This window comes from Xenopus tropicalis, chromosome 5 (assembly GCF_000004195.4).
Source record: "Xenopus tropicalis strain Nigerian chromosome 5, UCB_Xtro_10.0, whole genome shotgun sequence".
Classification (NCBI taxonomy): Eukaryota; Metazoa; Chordata; class Amphibia; order Anura; family Pipidae; genus Xenopus; species Xenopus tropicalis.
In genome coordinates, this window is record NC_030681.2 from 96,802,126 (window position 1) to 96,823,717 (window position 21,592).

Consider the following 21,592-nt stretch of genomic DNA (forward strand, 5'->3'; position numbering starts at 1 on the left):
GAGCCCTACAACACTATTCTATCTGCATAAAGTTCATCTCTTAAGCATGAAGACTCACTCCATTTGAAGTATGTATCCTTTAAACCAATTGTTCTTTGTATCAGACAGGTCTCTACAAACCAGTCACCCTACCCTACTCATATTTTCTATCTAGCAACACAACAGTAGTCCTATCTTACTTTATGGCAGGGGTTCTAGATATACACTCAGGATGGAGCAATTGTATTACAAAACAAAGAGCAGGATCATTTACCCTTTTTCTGGAAGGTTCCTTTCCATTTATAGCACTGCTGATCTTTGTCAAATATTGCTATGAGAATGGAGGAAATAAAACGTGCTCTCAGACAGAAAAAATAAACAGCTGAACTCTTAAAATACACATTTCTGAATTCTCCACACACCACAAATGGAAAAAGTAGCCTAGCAGATTTTTGTAGGCATAGTTAAAGCTATATGTATGCTTAATCACATATACTACTGACTTCAAACAGTGAGGGGCCTTAATATTACTATAAATTATATAGGGCTAACATGTTGTGGCTCATTTACATTTACACAGGTGCTAAACTGAACAACTGCAGTTGCCCATAGCAAACAATAAGCAATCACTTTTTAGCTACAGCTAAATGCAATCGTGCAACACCTAATTTAGTAAATCAACCCCATAAATCAACAGCATTATACATGACTTTAAAATACTGTTCATCATTTATATCAGACCCAGGTAAGTTAGTAAACAGACCCAGAAACTTAAAGCTGAAAGATCGGATTGTTTGCTATAACTGCGGCAATGCAATTAATCACCTAAGTTAGTAAATCAACCCCTGTATAGAGCACTTTATAGATACTGTTCATCATTCATATCAGTCCCAACCCCAGGAAGATTTACAATGTTAAATCCTTACTGCTAGAAATACACTAAGGTAAGGCTGCAAGACCATTTAAAAAGAAATCAGGGCCACTTCTAATAAATGCATTGCATGATTGCATAACTGCAGCCCTTCCTATTTTCTAATGTTTTTGATTTTTCATATAATCTGGTAACCTTACACTAGAGTCAGTTTTATCAAAAATAATTTAACCTACCTGTGTAGTTTTAAGTGTGGAAGGAAAATGGAGCTTCTGAAGGAAATCCACCAAAAGATGAAAACATACAAACAACATGCCAGTGGTGCCCTGGTTGGAACTTAGCATCCCAGCATTGCAAGGCAGCAGTGCTAAAAATAAAATAATTAAAAAAAATAAATAAAAAAAATATATATATATAAAAAAGTAATAGAAAATTACATTATTTCCCTTTACAAAGGAAAAAAATATAATCTTAAAACATAAAATAACCTTTCTTCATTGCTGCAAAATAGAAAATAAGTATTTTTTTGGATGACTGCCTCGATCTGTAATTGCATTCATCTTCAGTAAAAGCATAGCCCTGGAAAAAAACAAATCCTCGTCACCTAAAAGCAAGGGTGCTAAAGAAAAGGAACCTTCTGGAAAAAAACAGATACACTGTATGTAAGATAATGCCTGTAAATGTTGGCTGTAAAATTCTAGCAAAAGCTTTGAATAATGTTCTAGTTTTCCTTTAAACATTGCATTTTGCCCATGTGTCATTTTGATTGGTTGTCTGTCTGTGCATCCCACCTATTATATCAACCCCGAAGACATGGTGATTAATGTCCCTGTTGTTGAACGATTTGTATATATTTCTCTGACACTCGTTTCTGTGTTGTCATTTTTTTCAGCTTTTATCTGCACATTTGCAAAACAATTTATCAAACAAGTTTTTCTGGCAAAACTAGAAGGATTTTGCCTTTAAACCTCCTTGTTTGTGTCACTTAAGTTTCGGAAGAGACTTCCTTGTCACAACTGCTTAGAGGTGGTAAAAGCTAGCTGTTGGCAAGTTCTTCTAGCACAGAAAGAGACACATTATCGCAGAATGCTAAGTCTTTGCTATAATTCTGCTATGGAACCAGAACACACAAGCCCAGAAAGCAAAGGGAGTAACTGGGACATAAATGACATGAAACTTCCACAGGTACAGTAGGCTGCAAATAAAATACATCCAAGTTTTTACCTGTTTCACTTCATATTCTTCCAACTTCAGAGATTTCTCAGATGAAGATGGTGTGGTAAGATGGTAGAATACTTTCTGGCAGCAGACTCATTAAATCAAGAAAGCTTCTTTATCTATTGTGGGTTTTTAAGAATAATTTCTGTAAACAGAAGTATTCGTTTTACATTGTGCGTGTTCTGTATTTATCTCATTTATAGCAAATGCTCTGTTATTATCTTTTTATGAATTGTGCACTTTGTTTATAAAGCCCCAGCATGTTACATAGCACTTGGCACAGGAATACTTTGTCATTCCCATAAGTCTCTGCTGCGTTAGAGCTTACAATCTAAGTACTTTGTAACATTCAGTGAGTGTGGGAGGAAAGAAGAGTACCTACAAGAAGTACGCACAGATACAAGGAGAACATATATAATCTTATATATGTATAATAATTAGCAAAAAGTATAAAAACTCCATGATTCCTACAGTGTGATAACAACTTGTGCCTTATTTTAACACAATTTAGGGTTATAGCAAATGTTTTAATATTGTTTGGTGATTTCAGTTCTTGATACCGGACCATACAGGTGTTAAAAGGTTTCAGGGACTGTCTGGCTTCCTAAATAAATACATATTTTAATTAAAATTAAGTAACAATACAATAGAATAGTAATTGACAACTGAAAGAAAGTGTATTTTTAGAAAAAAATATTATTTAGAAAAACAGTTCTTTTTAAGGGTTTAATGGTCTGGCCAAGGCTTAGTTGGAAATTGGTGTAAAGAAAGTGTTTATTCATGCCCAAAAACAGCCAATGATTTGGGCACCAGTCCTTCTTCAAGCCTAAAGCTTGAGGAAGGGTTGATGCCTGAAATGTTGCCAAGAATAAACAGTTTTTCACACCAAATGGAGTGATGCAGCGTGATTCGTCTGCATTAGATTACATGGTTTGCCTTGCAGTGGGGTAAGCAACATGTACCCAATGCTACAAACAGCAACTGGTATAGAGGATTTCATTTCTAACATTATAGTTAGGAATCAGTGCAGTATTTGGTACATTGCCCGCTCCATAATGCATCCAAATATATATCTGCCATCCTTCTACTGACTACTCTAACCATCCCTCCAACTGCATATTTCTCTCTTCCCTTGCATGTGGAATTGCAGAATGACCATTGCAGAATGACCATGTGCACTGATATCCAATGGGTCTGGCTGCAGTTTCACCCCATACCCCATAGCTGTGTACTTGAGCCTCTGGTTAGTTAGGCTATAGGACCTCCCCCACTGACCTTTATCAATATCTGTCTTCTTTTCGTTTTATTACTTTACTGTAAAAAATATTGTTATTCGTTATCCATATAAGGCTGTCATATAGCTTGTTACAGATATTATTAGTTTTTCACATCAGTCCCTGCCCCAGTGGAGCTTACAGTCTAATGTCCCTCTTACTGTCAGGGACGAGTTTATCAAGAGCAATTGCCTGTATATTTTTGGAGTGTGGGAAAAACTAGAGTAACTGGAGGAAACTCTCACAGATATGAATAGAACATACCAGCACTGCAAGGCAGCAATTTTTTTTAAAACAGTTCTTTTTAAGGGTTTAATGGTCTGGCCAAGGCTTAGTTGGAAATTGGTGTAAAGAAAGTGTTTATTCATGCCCAAAAACAGCCAATGATTTGGGCACCAGTCCTTCTTCAAGCCTAAAGCTTGAGGAAGGGTTGATGCCTGAAATGTTGCCAAGAATAAACAGTTTTTCACACCAAATGGAGTGATGCAGCGTGATTCGTCTGCATTAGATTACATGGTTTGCCTTGCAGTGGGGTAAGCAACATGTACCCAATGCTACAAACAGCAACTGGTATAGAGGATTTCATTTCTAACATTATAGTTAGGAATCAGTGCAGTATTTGGTACATTGCCCGCTCCATAATGCATCCAAATATATATCTGCCATCCTTCTACTGACTACTCTAACCATCCCTCCAACTGCATATTTCTCTCTTCCCTTGCATGTGGAATTGCAGAATGACCATTGCAGAATGACCATGTGCACTGATATCCAATGGGTCTGGCTGCAGTTTCACCCCATACCCCATAGCTGTGTACTTGAGCCTCTGGTTAGTTAGGCTATAGGACCTCCCCCACTGACCTTTATCAATATCTGTCTTCTTTTCGTTTTATTACTTTACTGTAAAAAATATTGTTATTCGTTATCCATATAAGGCTGTCATATAGCTTGTTACAGATATTATTAGTTTTTCACATCAGTCCCTGCCCCAGTGGAGCTTACAGTCTAATGTCCCTCTTACTGTCAGGGACGAGTTTATCAAGAGCAATTGCCTGTATATTTTTGGAGTGTGGGAAAAACTAGAGTAACTGGAGGAAACTCTCACAGATATGAATAGAACATACCAGCACTGCAAGGCAGCAATTTTTTTTAAAACTGCCAATTTTTATTGGTTTTATTATTAATTTTAAATCTTGCAGACTGCGTAGTGCAGTTTTGGTGATTAAGTTATAAATTGAAAAATAGAAAAAAAATGAGGTAAGGAACAATAACTAATAAGAACAAAAACCATAATTGTAGTGGCTGGGACCTGGGTATGGGTAGGATAAGAAAATCTCCTCCTTGTAAGTTCTTTGATGTATAGCCATGAATAGCTGGGAATTGTTTTCATGGGCTAGCCAGGGAAGCCAAATTTTATCCATGTCTTCCATGTCATTTTTCAATATGTATGAGAGTTTTTCATTAGGGGCTATGTTGGTTATTTTTGCTTTTAGAGAATTTAATGGAAGTCCCGTTTTTTTTGCATTTGCTGGCGATAATTAACCTTTCTGATATTAATATGTGTTGGCTCAACCTGTAAGCAGAATTTGTATACTTTGGGGGTTTCTTTTCTAATAATAAAGTTAAGGGGTCTTTGGGAAATTTTGTATGGAAAATCCTTGATAGAAGGTGGGTCACTGAGTTTCAAAATTCCAAAACGATCTTGCAGTCCCACCATATGTATAACATAGTTCCCATTTCTGTGCAGCCTCTCAAGCATTGTGGGGTACATGTCAGATAACATTTGTTCAATCTGAATGGAACCAGGTATGTTCTGTGGAGAATTTGGATAGGTTTCTCTGACAGTAAGGCAGGTGCTTCCTTTGTTAGTCATTATGCTGCATTGGGTTCATTATTTTGTTGTGGTCTCTCTCTCATTTCAACATGTAGTTGAGCTTTTTATTGTCTGGGGAGGGCTGGTTGAAGGTTTTATATACCAAGCTAAGGGTTCCCGGTTGCAACGGGAATTGGCGACATATGGCTTCCAGGCTTGTTGTGCCTAGGCTGTTTTGTTCGCATTGTTTAGCCTGGTGTTGTATATAGTGAGCCAGTTGTATAGCTCTGTACTTTTCTTGTGGAGGAGGTTGGAATTTTTCCATTATTTAGAATAGGGTGAGTGGTTTGCCATGTTTAGTTAGAGAGTGTAAATTTATTACTCCTCTGCTAGTCCACCATGCAAATATTCGCATAGAGAGTCCATCTGGGAAATCCTGGTTGTTTTTAAGAGGCGTTAAAAGTGATGGTATTTGTTTCGTAATGCCTGCCATGTAACATTTCCATTGTGATCGGAGAGATGTCGTCGAAGTAGTTGAACAAAAATCTTCTGTTCATATAGAACCAAATTTTTTTTTCACTTTAATACCTGACATTTTTGTCTCTTTCTCATTCTACTTTTCATGCTCGCTGCTTTGGCACAAACACAGAAGCATTTACTTTTTTTTTTGTGTACACAGTTCCTGAAAACTTCAAAGCACTGTAATTGCTTATGGCAAGGTGCAAAGTCCAAACAGTGCAAAGTTTAAATTTGAAAACATATCAATTGGTTTCCATAAAAGCTGTAAATGTCTTGCCTAATAATAGCTATACCCAAATTGTGCATATTGTGAACACGTGGCAATATCTGCTTGCACAATAGTCAAATTGTTCAGATTATGCACTGTCAACAACTTGTATGGCATCTCCTAAAATACTTATTTGTTGTATGAAAAAAGAATTTCCCTCATTCCGTTCCAAAGACTTGTAAAGTGATTGGTGTGTTTTTGAGGCTTTTACAAGAAAACATGGTGCATAAATACTGCAAATGATTCTGTCAAGATTCCTGAGTGACATTAGAGAATCTTAACAAAGAAAATCCCCGTGGTTTTGCTGCACTTTTTGGACTTGGTTTTATCCCACACAAAACAAGAAGTACTTGTTCTTTAAATATCATGGCCAAGGAAGTCTTAGCATAGTTGACAGGAAGGAAATATAATTTGTGATTTTGGGTTCAGCTAAACACTTCCTGTGGTATGGGATGGTATTATCCATATACAGGCTGTCCATTTTGAATATTATTGCAATTTAAGGTGGCTATTACATTCACACAAACTAAGACCAATTTTCTGAGGAGCCAATTAATCTGCCTGTATGTTTATGAAATGTGGGAGAAAACTCACACAGAAACAGTGAGAACATACTGCTGATAGTGTCCAAGCTGGAACTAAACTAAAGCACCAGCACTGCAAGGCAGAAGTGTTTTTTCTCAAATTAATCTTTTTGTTTTGCTCCACCAGAGCACAAAAGTCAACAGCCAAATACATTGGAAATAGCAACAAACTTAATGTACAGAATCTAGCTGTGTATGCAAAAAGTTTTGACTATTTCTAATGACACTTTAAAATAGCCACCATGATTAATAGAGCGATCCTGCCTTTTCTTCAGCAATATTAAAAGGTATTACTTATTTTTTATAATCAGCAGTTGTGTGAGAATATATATATATATATATATATATATACAGATTTCTGAATAGGGTGCCCTGAGGCTGCCCCCTTTTGCCGCCCGCCCACCTCGACCGCGCATGCCTCGCCACAAATCTGGGCCTGCATATATATTGGTAAATGTTACCCATTAACATCTTTTTCTGAGCCACCATTTTGTAAAGGTCTGTGTGCTCACTTAGAGATCCCCTGACAGGATATAATGCAACTCTAACTGTAACAGGAAGAAGTAGTAAAAGATAGAACTGGCATTAATTGGCTGATGTGACCTAACATGCATGTGTGCCTTGGATTGTGTGTGTGCACTGTGAATCGTGTGAGCCCAGGGGGATGCCCATAGTACTTTAAATGGCAATTTTCGATTTAGGATTTTAACATACCAGTAAACAAAGTATGTTTTTGTGAAAATGGTTTTTTAGGTAAAGCATGGTTTTACATATGAACCATTTAATGTGATATAGTTCTATAGAGGCCTATCTTGTTTTGGGGTATCCTTCATTCCTTCATGCTAGTTAATTATATTGCATAATGTATTACTTATTAAACAATCTAAAAATGTTAATGTTTTATCATTGGGGTGCATTTGATGAACATTTTTCTGAAGTCAAAATATTGGCACCTACTGTAAGAGTAAGACATATATTACAAGTAATAGTACTTCTAACTCTTTGGCCTTCTTGTTTTAGGATCCAGAACAAACTGACTGGTTCCAGGAGTGGCCTGATTCATATGTAAAGCATATTTACAGCTCCTCCAACAGAAATGCACAGAGACATTTAAGTGGGTGGGCAATGAGGAACACCAATAATCACAACTCACGCATTCTGAAGAAGTCCTGCCTTGGCGTTCTTGTGTGCAGCAATGACTGCACAGTCCCAGATGGAAGAAAGGTATATCTGAGGCCTGCTATATGTGATAAGGCACGGCAAAAACAGCAAAGTAAGTATTTGTGCGCTAGATGTACAGAGTTTGTAATGTCTTCACTTGCTGTTTTCCTGTTCAGAATGTAGGCTATATAAAATTTAATAGAGACATGCCCTTCTCCAGTGTAATTAAGCAATATATATTTACTGCATATTGGATTTTTTATTATTAAATAAGGCAAATTTATAATGTGAGTACCCATTTTATAAAGTTTGATTCAATAATAAGTCTTTGAATAAAAGATTATTGATTCTGCATATTGAAAAGCAGGGTGCCATGCTGCATGCAATTAAATAAGGCAGTCCTATGATTCAATCAGTCTACAGTGATACCATCTTTTACTAGTTAAAATGAATATTTCTTAAGGAGGACTACTCAAAATAGATGCCTAATTATAATATATATGTATGAGTCTGCAGGGGATAAAATGAATGTTGTATCTAAATAAGTAGTGCCCCAGATCACCAATACTATAACTCAAGAGGTATTGCCCTAAAGCTCAGTGAGTCAGAGGGAATGAGCCATTGTATTTGTAAGAAAAGATGCTTACTGCTAAATATTTTGATCAAATCAAGTTATAAATTATACATTTCTACAAAAAGAAAAACACACACAAATATATACACCCTCATGTATAAGTATAAAAACAAGACAATGTCTTTATTTCACATATCCAATGTATCTAAAGCTTTTCTAATTTGCCTCAGAGGGGAGAAAATGGCAATCGGACCTGGATCAACTTATACTAAGAGTTATCACCTATAACCCTGTATTCACTTGCTAAAAAGCCATCCAACCCCTTCTTGAAGCTATCTAATGTATTAGCCAGTACAACTGGTTCAGGGAGGGAATTCCACAACTTCACAGCTCTCACAGTAAAAAATCCTTTCTGACTATCTAAATGGAACCTCCATCCTTCTAATCAGAGTGGGTGCCCTTGGAGGGACCTACTGGTAAATAAAGCATTAGAGATTATTATATGACCCCCTTATGTATGTATACATAGTTATCATGTCACCTCTTAAGCACCTCTTCTCTAGTGTAAACAGACCCAACTTGGCCAGTCTTTCTTCATAACTAAGACTTTCCATACCCTTTACCAGCTTAGTTGTCCTTCTCCGGACCCTCTATAATTCAATAATGTCCCGTGATATGTAATTTTGTTTCTCAAACATCCTTGATAAAGGTCCTCAGGTGGGACCAAAATGTTGCATTCACAGGAATACTTTGCTAGATATTATAATAGTGGGTCCTTTGTACCTCGCCTTACCATTCTGACACTCGTACAATATTTACATTTACCTTACTAAGAAAAGTAACCATGGCCTGGGACAAATATTGCATATATTGCATGTGAATCTCTAATCTATGCCTGTAGTATCTCTGCTTGTATTTATAAATATATAACTGCTCTACTTTGGGAGAGAAAAAGAAGGCTGTCCTCTAGAGGACTTGGGTCACTACACCTTAAGTCTGATGGTTTTTTGCACATCTGTTCCTAAGTTGGTAACACTCTTTGTAGGGTAGGCCAAACATATTCATAAACTTTAACCTTAAATGGAGCAGACCAGACACATAGCTAATGAAACTATGCAAGTACATAAACAAAAATCACAGGGGATAACTTCTCAGATTTGCTGTGCTCTACCTCTCAATAAAAAGGCAACATCCTGCTAACAGAAATGTCTAAAGTTATCACTGCAAAAAAGCAACTTGTAAAAGTCAACTTGCTTAAGAGGATCCAGAACTACAACTTAGCCTCCACCCCAAATTTCAGTACTGTCTAGATGGGCCCTTCTCTTCACTGTTTGATCCCCATAGGAAGGCAAACCACTCTAGGTTTGGCAATCCCTCACTACAGATGGTCTTGGAGCTCTGTCTCTCTTATCTTTATGGTATAGAAACCTGGTCCTGCCTCCACTAATGTATTACAACCAGGGCTACCACCAGAAATCATCAGGGTCCAATACTACAAATATTGGCAGGTCTCAGTTATTAGCCTACTGCCTTCCTGGGCTGCCAAGGGGGTTACCCCTGTCAATTAAGTACTATTCAAATACTGTGTTTTACTTCCAAGTGTCTACTAATCAACAATAGCTGAATTTTGGTGGCACATTTAGGCCAAAAGCTTGGTTCATTGTAATTCTTTTTATATGTTTCTTGCTGTTTAAATGTATGTTGTAGGTCAGTTGTATAAAAAAAATACATTAAGACAAGGATTGCTCAAGAACATGATTTGTCAATCTGTCATAATTCAATATCTGATTATTATGTGCCTTTACATAATTTGTTGATTAGATAATAAAAGTTCACTTTTGTGAATACAGATAATCAACTGAATCTACAGTTGATGCTTTTTCCATAAACTGACCCATTTAGCATAACAAAGAAGATCACCAAGCAAAAAAGTGACTCTCCTACATTAATACCGCCAAAAACATCACGACTCCAGATCTGGAATGTGCTCCAAGCCATATTTGCTTGCTGTAAGCAAATAAAAGATAAAATTGTCCAATGAATTGATGCTTATCATACCCCTGTCAAAATCAGACCCTAGTTAGACAGCTGAACTTAAAACAAGCCTTGAAAAACAGACAAAGTAGGTCAGATGGCACCTGCATTACATGAATTCCTGAGTGACTATGGGTGTATATATGCTGACCTTTGATCTCCTACAGGTAAACACTGCCCAAACTGCAGCGGTCCTTTAAAACTAATTTCTTGCCGGGGTCATGGTGGATTTCCAGTTACCAATTTCTGGAGGCATGAAGGACCATACATATATTTTCAGGTAGGCTGGTGTCTGGGAACTGGAATGCAAGCCTGTTATATTCACCTTAACACTGTAACTTTTAAACAGGTAGTTCAGGTATTTAAGCTAGTTCAGGTAGTTCAGTTAGTATGGGACCTGTTATCCAGAATGCTCAGGAATTCCATAATTTGGATTTCCATACCTTAAATCTACTAAAAAATAATCTTAATTAAACTAAAAGGGATTGTTTTGTCATTATAAAGGAATGATTATATCTTAGTTGGGATCAAGTACAAGGCACTGTTTCATTATTACAGAGAAAAAGGAAATCATAAATTATTTGATTAAAATTGAGTCTATGGGAGATGGCCTTTCTGTAATTTGTAGTTTTGTGGATAATGGGTTTCTGGATAACAGATCCTATACCTGTAAGATGTAGACAGAGATATTCTTCAATTAATGGCTGGTATTCATTTTTTGTATTTTTTGTTATTAGTTTGACTTTGCATGTGTTAATAATGTCAGAATCGGACGTTAAATTGGAGTAAAATAAGAACAAATAGACAGAGAAGTATGTTTTTACCTAATCCATAAAGGAGGCGCCCAGAACAACAATGCTATATTTATGAAATGGAGTAAGGCTTTACTGAATTCTGTGTACTTTTAGTTAGTACCCCTCAAAGACAGGAATATAAATTTTGACATTAAATCAAACACTGCAAAACACTGACATATTAAATCCTTAATAAAAACTGGACAGGAAATTTCTATTTCTTTAACATACACACTGAACCAGCTTCTAAGAATATTATCTCTATTACATCTCTATAGAAGTATGTATGATGCAAAAAGCAGATTTATCAACTGTTTTTTTAGAATTAAAAAAAACTCAAAAGTTAGAAAATCTCCTACGTGCACTTATTTAAGTAAAAACTTGAAGCTGAAAAAAAAACAATAAAGAGAAGAGGCAATGGTTGCCATTTTGTAACAAATGTGTCTCTATGCACCATAATTAGAGTCCTATTTCATTTAACAGTATTTAAATATTGAATTGTTTTTTTCAGTATTGTATTTAGCTTGGAACAGCATTATTTAACAAAAACTTTTAATAAGGAATGCAATGAAAAATAGTCTGTATGGGTGTGCTGAGATATACAGTATGCAGCTCTCCATTACATTTCCTGTATTATGGGTTAATGTACTGCATGATTTAATGCCCTGTTACGTTGACATTGGATAATAATGTTCATTTTAATTAGTTTGTATTTCAGCTCATTTGTCCATCTACTGGGGGCTTTTTATACTGGTTAAACTGTACATGCTGAATAATCTTTTAGTGTCTTTTGTGCTACTGTTGCTAACATAGAACTTTATTGGTAACAAATCTACAGATTTTAAACAATTTATTCAACGTCTACCTAAGGGCCCTTGCAAACAGACATACCTGTTGCCTGCCACCGCATGGCAACCTAGGCCCCCCCAAATACATACATCTGCATTTAGCATTTTAGGGTACAATCACCATAGAGGAGAATATGGGTCAGTTCATTTCTGCTTTTCCTTATGGTGGAACACAAAGAAAAGCCACTGCACGTTATCACGGTTGTGAATGCCTGTGCGGAAGAGCCTTATGATTGTTGGTGAATGTGTGCCCCCCTGGCAAACAATGTAGCTGATGCTAAATGAGAACAAGGCCATCCAATGACCCAACTGTTGTGATTGGCAGGCAGTAAGTACTGGGCTGTTTGTGGCTGCCTGAAAGTGCAGAGTGCAGATGTATTCTTTAAGAATATACACTAAAGGGCACTATTTCATGCCCTTTAGTGCTCCTCCACTTGCTGCAGGGGCATAAGTAAATGGATATATGGGTTAGTAACAAACCAGTTTTCTACAAACACATTTTTCACTAAGGCGGAAGCTACTCAACTTTCTCACGGTGATGGTGTAAAAATTCTTTATTGCACATCTAGAATTTGTTTTTAAGGTGCATGTAGTATTCCTATGTTAGTCTGATTTGGTTTTGCTTATAAGTTACAGTTAATATTTCATTTCTGTTTTAAAGACAAAGGGAGTTCATGACCATCCAAAGCCAGAAACAAAACTCGAGTCAGAAAGCAGAAAGGTTGGCCATAAGAAGCGCAATGCGATTGTAACCACCAAACTTGGACTAAAAAGGAGCAGGAATGATGAGGTATGGTGACATCTCAAAAATATAGGGTCATACAGGTTTTCTTAAACTAATAGTTTATTTATAGCTATAAAGCTGTTATACATATTATAATTGCACCGAGCCAGAGTAAAAAGTGTTTGTTGGCTGCTGTATTAGGTGTTTATTCCATAAAGAGCAGCAAAGAAAAATCAGCCTGATTCTGTTTTGTTTTCTCATTGAGTTTTAATGAGTAATTAATATTAGATATCTTCATACATATTTTTAAGATTATACATGTTACATTTGGAATGAGTAGTGGCAGCTGTGCCTTTGGAAAACACGTTAAAAAGGCACATTTAAAATTCTAAGCTCTTTTCAAAATACAGGTAAAATAAACAAAAAACATTGTTCTGTTCTGTAACAACAAAGTACGCCACGTTCTCATTTCCCTGAAATCTAAGGGTTTTCTAGAAACAACTGACTAAACTTAGTGCTCTCAAGGAGTCTTAGTGCTAAATAAAGTCCTAAAAAGGAAAGACTGGAGGCGTGAACAATGCACACTTTGGGGCAGATTTACTAAGACATGAATGCTCGGGGCATTCATTTGAACACTCCAAGCGTATTTTCGCCTAATTTTTCGTCGCTTGCATGACTTTTTCGACTTTCAGATCGCCAATACGATATTATCGTGACTAATACGATTTTTTCATAAGCATTTTCATGATATTTGCGATCTTCAGAAATTTTCGTATCCAATCCGAATTTTTCCCATTCGGGATTCAAACTCGTGATTTCATGAATCTGCCCCTCAGTCTTTTAAATCTAAATCTAAGAAGGCGGCAAGGCGGCAGTCTTCACCTAATTATAACAAATATAATTAAGTGGGAACATATGTAATACATATGTTATTAAATGGGTTTATCTAATGTCACTGATCTTGAAAATCACTGGATATTGGTAATACTGAGCCGCAGGATTAATTCTAATTTAGCCTTTTTATCCTTTGGAACTTTTGATTCCAGCATTGTGGTTAAAAATTGTACTTGAGTAAAACCCCATTACTAATTATATCACTAATTGGTAGTATATTGTCAGCGGCTCCTCCTTGTATCCTCCTGTTCATTTTTTTACTGGAAAGGGAAGTACTTACTTTTTAAAGATATATAAAGGGGTGGTTCACCTTTACATTAACTTTTAGTATGTTATAGAATATCCTATCCTTGGCAACTTTGCTGTTGGTCTTCATTATTTATTTATTTTTAATAGTTTTTACATTATTTGCCTTCCTCTTCTACTTCTAACTTTCAAGTGGGGGTAGGTGACCTCAGTTGCCAGAGAAACTATTGCTCTGTGAGGCTACAATTTATAGTTATTGTTACTTTTTATTACTTATTTTTCTATTCAGCCCCTCTACTATTTATATTTCAGTCTCTCATTTAAACCAATGCCTGGTTGCTAAGGTAAACAAGACCCTAGCAACCATGTAGCTGCTAACTTTCCTGGACAACATCTGAACAAAAGAAACTATAAAGAAATATAAAATGGAAACCAGTTGAAAATTGTTTCAGAATATCAATGTCTACTTTATACTAAAAGTTAATTTATTGGTGAACAACCACTTTAAATAACATTTGATATGTGGTCTCATCTATAAGATTTGTTCATGCTATGTGTGATAGTGGCCTTATACTGCCAAAGAAACAGTTTGATTGGTTTTATAAAGGTTATATTATTTGGAACTCCGCCCAAACACTACTTAAAAGCTATTTGAAAAGTAAACATAATTTTCAAGCAATATTATAATTCAAATGAGACTCAACAACTTTTACAGAAAAAAACTACGCACACACTTACATAAAAATTCCAGTGCATCCACAACAAGTAAACTTTTCTCTAAAATGCAAAATACCAAAGTACTGCTGTGGCTGCTAATGTACCTGCTTATATGGCCTTTATATCCCTCCTTGCTTGCCCACTGTAATATAGCTCCTTTCCCTTTTTAGTATACTCAAACTATGCACCAAATCAATGTATCCAACTATCACACTGTATAAAAGATTACAAGAAACAAGAAAAACTGAGTGCTTTTGAGGCTCAGCATAAGAAGTCAGAGTTGACCAGACATTGTTAGGCGCAAGAATGTGAAACTTGTTTGTGACCAATAACTGCATTAGATATAAGTATCTGTAATACATTATTATACTATTAACTGATACCCCTGCAATTAGCATCATAAGCAGCGGAGCAGTGGGACTAATGTACATATAAATATACAGATACCATATAAATACTAAAAAAGACCCTATTCATGATATATTATAATTTAGAATGAATTATATATAACCAATGTACTGTAAGCCAGTGCATCTTCTCCTCCCCCTGGTGACAGCACGTAGCATAAAATGTATAAAACATATCTTATTTGTGATCTTATCCTAAGGGCAATGTAAATTCACTTTACAGCATTCCTGACACTTTCCTCAACACCAGCCATTCCAGTGAAACTCATACATCACATTGTGTTGTAAACTGATCTGGCGTCAGTTACATTGCATTAACAGGCTCAGCAGCATTTCAGTACTGTGCGACAGACGTTTTTTGTACGGGAATATTAACAACGGTTATTGACAAATACTGAAATTAATGGCTAAGCTGTTCTGAAACAGTTATTCTAATTTGGCTGTGGACCAAACAACACATTTGGTCTATTTGGGCCCCTTCCACTTATAGTTGGGTTTGCTTTATTTTTTATGTTTGGTTTTTCAGTAACGTGGCTACAATATACTGTATAGGTCCCCATATGTAATAATGAGTAAATTTATACCTACCGAAATTTACTTTTCCCTTAGTCCCTTCGGCAGCAACCCTGAGATTCATTCTCCTTCCCTTTTGGTAGGACAAGTGGAACAATAAAGTTTAATTTCCCCACACCTATAAAAAAGGGGTTAGTAACAACATGACCTCAGTGAATAAGAAGTACACAACAATAATGCATAAGGATTTATTAGGGGGGGAATATTTGCTGCCGAAGGGACTAAGGGAAAAGTAAATTTCGGTAGGTATAAATTTACTCATTCCCTTACGTCCCATACGGCAGCAACCCTGAGAACTAGCAAGCTTAAGGGCGGGCTCCGGTTATGCCGCCTTCTGGATTATCTTTCTGCCAAAGGAAGCTTCCTGAGAGGCTAAGACATCCACTCTGTAGTGTTGGATAAAGGTATTTGGAGCACTCCAGGTCGCTGCCCTGCATATGTTCTCCATGGAGACATCAGCAATTTCTGCCCATGACCACTCGCCTACCGCAGGTAGGAAAAAAACACTGAGGTCATGTTGTTACTAACCCCTTTTTTATAGGTGTGGGGAAATTAAACTTTATTGTTCCACTTGTCCTACCAAAAGGGAAGGAGAATGAATCTCAGGGTTGCTGCCGTATGGGACGTAAGGGAAAAAGGGCTTAGTTTGCCCAGGAGCAGTAACCCATAGCAATCAATAAGATGATTGCTATTAAATAGGTGACCAGTAAATTCTACCTGCTGATTGGTTGCTCTGGGTTACTGCTCCTGGGCAAACTTAGCGCCTTTTATTATATAACCCCACTAGAATGTGTTGTCCCTTAATAAATCAATGGCATAAAATCTCAGCAACAACCAAGATTTAAAATACTTTTTTTCAATGTCAGATTATAATGTAGCATTAATGAACAGTCCAAAGTAAGTTAACCTACCTAGTGTGTTCTCAAAGACTGTGACAGATCAATGGATCTTATCTATGGAATTTAGCATTCCTTTTCTTATGTTTGTTTTTTTTATGTATGTGTTTCAGCAACAGCTAGCAAGTATAAGCTATTTGACCTGTGTTTGTTCAAATTTCAAGTCAAACTGTTTTCAAGGCAGCAGAGGTCTAGAGATAATTTAATATGCTCCCCATGCAATCAAGCACTAATGTGCATATTATGTCTATATGTAAAATACATGTCACACATTTAAAATACAACGCATGGGCTACATTTTGACTTTAAAGCTCATTTAGTCTACCTTGGAATGCTGTTATGCAGGTTTTAAAACATGCCTAGTGACATAATGGATGTTTCCTTAAAGAACACATTTAGTTCACTGTGGTATGAAAGTGGCAGGCTTGTACTCAACACTGTATGTTCTAGAAACATTTAGTGATGGGGGAAACAGAAGGTGTTTGACTTTATCCTTGTGTCCATGACACAACACCTAAAAGAAACATTTTTGTAGCACAGGGTGCATCAGGTGAGAGGTCAGTTCAAAGTACAGGTATGGGACCTGTTATCCAGAATGCTCGGGACCTGGGGTTTTCTTGATAAGGGATCTTTCCGTAATTTGGATCTCCATAACTTAAGTAAGCTAAATATTAAATATTAAATATTGAAAAAACCCAATAGGATTGTTTTGCCTCAAATAAGAATTAATTACATTTTAGTTGGGATCGAGTACTGTTTTATTATTACAGAGAAAAAGGAAATCAGTTTTAAAAATTAGAATTATTTTCTTATAATGGAGTCTATGGGAGATGGCCTTTCCGTAGTTCGGAACTTTCTGGATTACGGGTTACCGCATAAGGGATCCCATACCTGTACTGGATTCTTGACAGCATTGGTATCATGTAGTAATAAGCAAACTTACAAACTCTGACCTCATGGCTAACCATACAATAAAAGATATTTTCTTGAAGATAGGCCCAAGCCATATGGACCCAGGGAAGAAAGTGTATATTTTTTACAGGGTTACTCCAATGACCAAGAGTACACCTTCCCACTTTAGGTTATGCAGTATTCAGAACAATAGATTCAAACTTAACCTTTACTAAAATTGGTTAAACCCAAAAAGAGGTTTAATGCCAGACATAAAGATAACCCCCTGGTTATATACTGTATTGTGGCAACAAATACGAGGCATTCAGCAACATGCCTAACAATCGCACTGCTTCATAATATAACATCTAAGCAAAGATCAGTACAGCATGCACTTCTAATGAGAAAAAAATTCTCTACTGATAACAAAGTTATGAGAAAGGCCAAAGAATATATTTTCTCCATGATATTTATGTTAGCAAGGGATATACTTAAGAAGGAAAACTTTTAGCTGGCAAATGGATAATGGAGGATAATGGCAAATGGTTAATAGAGGAATGAACTGAACTCAGCAGCAGAATCATTCAGAATGTATTATAATTGTAATAATAAAAATAAACACTAATTAAAAATAAATTGGTAAACCTTGTCCTTCATTCAGTCATTATACAGGTATGGAACCATTATCCAAAATGCTTGGGACCTGGGGTTTTCTGGATAAGGGGTCTTTCCATAATTCAGATCTCCTACCTTTTTTGCTAGAAAAAAATGATTTAACAGTAATTAAACCCACTAGGATTGTGTTATATCTTAGTTGGGATCAAGTACAAGGTACAGTTTTATTATTAGAGAGAAAAAGGAAATTATTTTTTAAAAGGTCTGATACCTGTACCTACAATAGTTCATAGTCATACTCTGAATCAAGAGTTTGCACTTGTGTACTGATCTTACAGTGCCTTTGCTGTATATTTACCTTTGTTTGAGAATACAGCTATAAACGCAGGGTTTTTAGCTGAAATAAACCTGTTTACTAGTGGAACTGCGGTCGACATAATATTGTGGCTGCACAGATATGGGCATCTGTAGAAAACAGATGCTAAGGTAATGCCAGGCTTGTAGGAAATTAATTTATTAGCAAAGCCACTTTTTAAGCAGAGAGTATAAATCATGAGACTGTGTTGCACTATACATAACCCAAAAACAGGTGATTTTGTTTGGGAAGAAAGGCTCCATTCTTATGCCCCAATCCTGTTATTCATGGTTTCCCAGGTAAATTGGAAACATTTATAATGTTTCCTGTGTTCTCTGTGTACCTTATTACACATATGTGTGGCATGGTCTACAGGTGTAAAATGTAAATTTTGCCATTGGTATTTTCAGACAGCAGGGAAACATAATACAGATTTATTTATTTATTTTTGGGCGCAGGATAAAACCAAAATAGTTCTATTTTAGTGGTAACAATGTCTCTGGGGTTTCAAACATAGTTATGGCTCCCTATGGAAAAAAACTATTGCTAAATACCACATATATATCAGTAAAAATCAATCATCCAAGGACAGTGTCCTAAAATTATGAATTGGTAAATGCAGTGCTGAAGTATGAGGCATCAGAGAAGGTTATAGAGAACTGGACAGCAAAAGAAAAAGAGAAAATTAATGTAGAGAAATGCGGATTTGATAGAAGAAAAGGAATGGCGAGGATATGATATATATTAAATAATGTGGGGTAGTATAATAACTACTTTCATAAGTATACATGAAACCTCTTTCAATATTGCATTGCAGTTGTCCTAAAAAGTAGTATACTAACAAAAAGCATTTAGTATGCAATAACACAGTGCCCAATAAACCTCTAAAAAACTCAATGTCACACTGGCAAGTAACATGATATAAAACAGCTTGATTACAAGTAACATTTGTTAACACATAAGGCTCAGGTTACATTTTGTGTGAGTGTTTGGTTTTTTTTTATGGAAGAGTTGTGTTATTTCTCAATTGTGCTTCTGTTTCAGGCCCTTACAGGTGAAAAAGCTGATCAGGAGAACCTTTCAAACACACCCTTAGACCAGGATACTCAAGCAATGCTATATGATTTAAATGACATGGAAATGGATAACTCAGAAACGGAGAATATACTTAACAACTGCCTTAACAGCTATAATTTTGAAAAAGATTTAAATCAACTGGAAAATATAAGTGACCTAGAATGGAGCAAAAATCTAAGCAGAGACAATCAGAATGAGAGCAATCAATGCATTGGAGGCGAGTTAAGCTCAACTATGGAATTTGATTTTTACAGTGAAGATCAGCAAATGTGGAACAAAGTTTTCATTGCAAAGAATCAACATATGCAACCACTAGAAAACCTATGTTGGGAAAAATCACCTTTGCAAAGCTGCCATGGCTTATATAACCAACAAATTTCTAATGTGGAACCTTCAATAATAGATGGGCTCCTAAACTTTAAATCTAATGCAGATGATGTACACGAAGGCATGCTGCATGTGAACCATAACAATAGTGCATCATCGTCAGCTGTCTACCGGCTCTGCCAGGAGGACTCCTACCTATTTAGATATAATCCTAATCATTTTTCTCCAATCTTATAACAGCAACTGAGTTCAAGAAATGAAGGAAGGTCCTCATTCATTTTACCAGTGGCACCGTCGACAAAATTCCCAGATCATGGATTGCCTGAAGTCATGTGTGGGTTTTCCCAATAGCTTTCCTTTTTAATATCCATTTGTTTTGATACGGTCTGCACATGAAAAGACTGAATTTGCTGGAACTATTTTAGCTTGTTTTATGTGCAGTCATTATTAAGTAGTGTTCATCATAAATATTTTATCTGTGGTGGAGAGGCACTCCTCCTGAATAAGACTTTAAAATCTCTGCATCAGAAATCCATTTGATACTGGATACATGTGAGTTGGTGCTAGCAAATCAAACCACATTTTATTTTTGTCAATAAAATCTCTGAGACAATTTTGAAAGCATTTTACAACATCTTATCATTATCATCTTATCATGCCTCAAAAATTCTTGTTTTATTTGGTTTTTGTAAAAATATTTAGGAATCACACTGAACAACCTTTCCTATCATCTCATACAATATAGTTGTGTGATGGCAACACATTGAACAAATGAAAGGCACAGAAACAATACACATGCCAATTTTTGTTCTAGAAAATGTTTGTGAATTGATAGGAGAGAGTGTAAAACTCAGACTTCTGGACAGATTTATTATTCATATATTTGATGGTCAGGTAATTCAAATCACCCTGCCTTTTGGTGACCCATAGGGTGTAGATTTCTCTTTTTAATGTGTATATAAGATTGGCTTAACTAACTATGTTGCATGAAGATAGTGACTATGTGACTGTGACATCCACTTGTGACACTACATTTGGTAGGTGATCTGGTTAAGTGCATCTCTTCAGTTTTGTTTATATGTGTTTTTTTAACATGTTCTAATTGCCTGCATATTGCTTGTGCCCCTGTTATTTTTAGGGGGTTGAAACATGTTGGGCTTTATTCTAATGTAGCTATCAATAAAGTCATTAACTTAACTTTTTCCTTGTGAGTGCCCTGCATTCTTACTATACCTGCACAAATTTGGGAAGTTTTCCAAGGACTTCCTGCAGTGAGCACCACAAGTCATTTTGATAATTGTATACAGTATCTGGAAAGCAACACCTGCCATATAACCCAGTCTTCTATATGGGAACTGTAATGACAGAAGAGTGAAAATGAAGTCATATGTTGAACACAGGTAACATTGGAAATTGCTAGTACACTCACATACACTAACTTACCTATGCTCATGTCTAAGGGACCTTAAAGAAGAATGAAACCCTTGTATTTTGTTAGAAGTGTCAGTGACACTGCAAACACTCAGAGTGCTCTGAATGGTCATTGAGAAGCTAAGCTTAGGGTCATCACAAATTATCTAGCAAGAAAAGAGGCTTGCCTGTCAATTAAGGTGATGCTACAGGGCTGATGATTTAATTCTGTTGCTAACTGCATTGTTTGTAGCTGAATAAATTACTAATCAGCCTTATATTGAGACATTTATAGTCTGTATATACTGTATATTGTATAACTGAAAGCAGAACAGAGCATTTGCAGTGAATCAGCAAAAAAGGAGATTGGGAGCTACTGGGGCATCTTCAAAGGCACAGATCTTCCCTGCTAAAGGCTTTGGTTGCCTTGGGCAGGTACAGAAACCCAAAAGACAAAGTACAACTTCTCTGACCTACTTCTTTAGTTAATCTTTAGTTCTTTAATACTGTATCACCAAATTAT

The 21,592-nt window shown here is 36.2% G+C and overlaps 1 protein-coding gene across 1 annotated transcript; it reads left to right on the top strand.

Annotated features, from left to right (window-relative positions):
- Nucleotides 1–1,930: 1,930 nt before the first annotated feature.
- gcm1 (glial cells missing transcription factor 1) lies at nt 1,931–20,861 on the top strand. Its single transcript, NM_001016915.2, is given in 5 exon segments — nt 1,931–2,035; nt 7,547–7,799; nt 10,463–10,575; nt 12,599–12,727; nt 19,300–20,861. Coding segments are annotated over 5 exon segments (1,164 nt in total). The 5' UTR covers nt 1,931–1,963; the 3' UTR covers nt 19,897–20,861.
- Nucleotides 20,862–21,592: the final 731 nt, after the last annotated feature.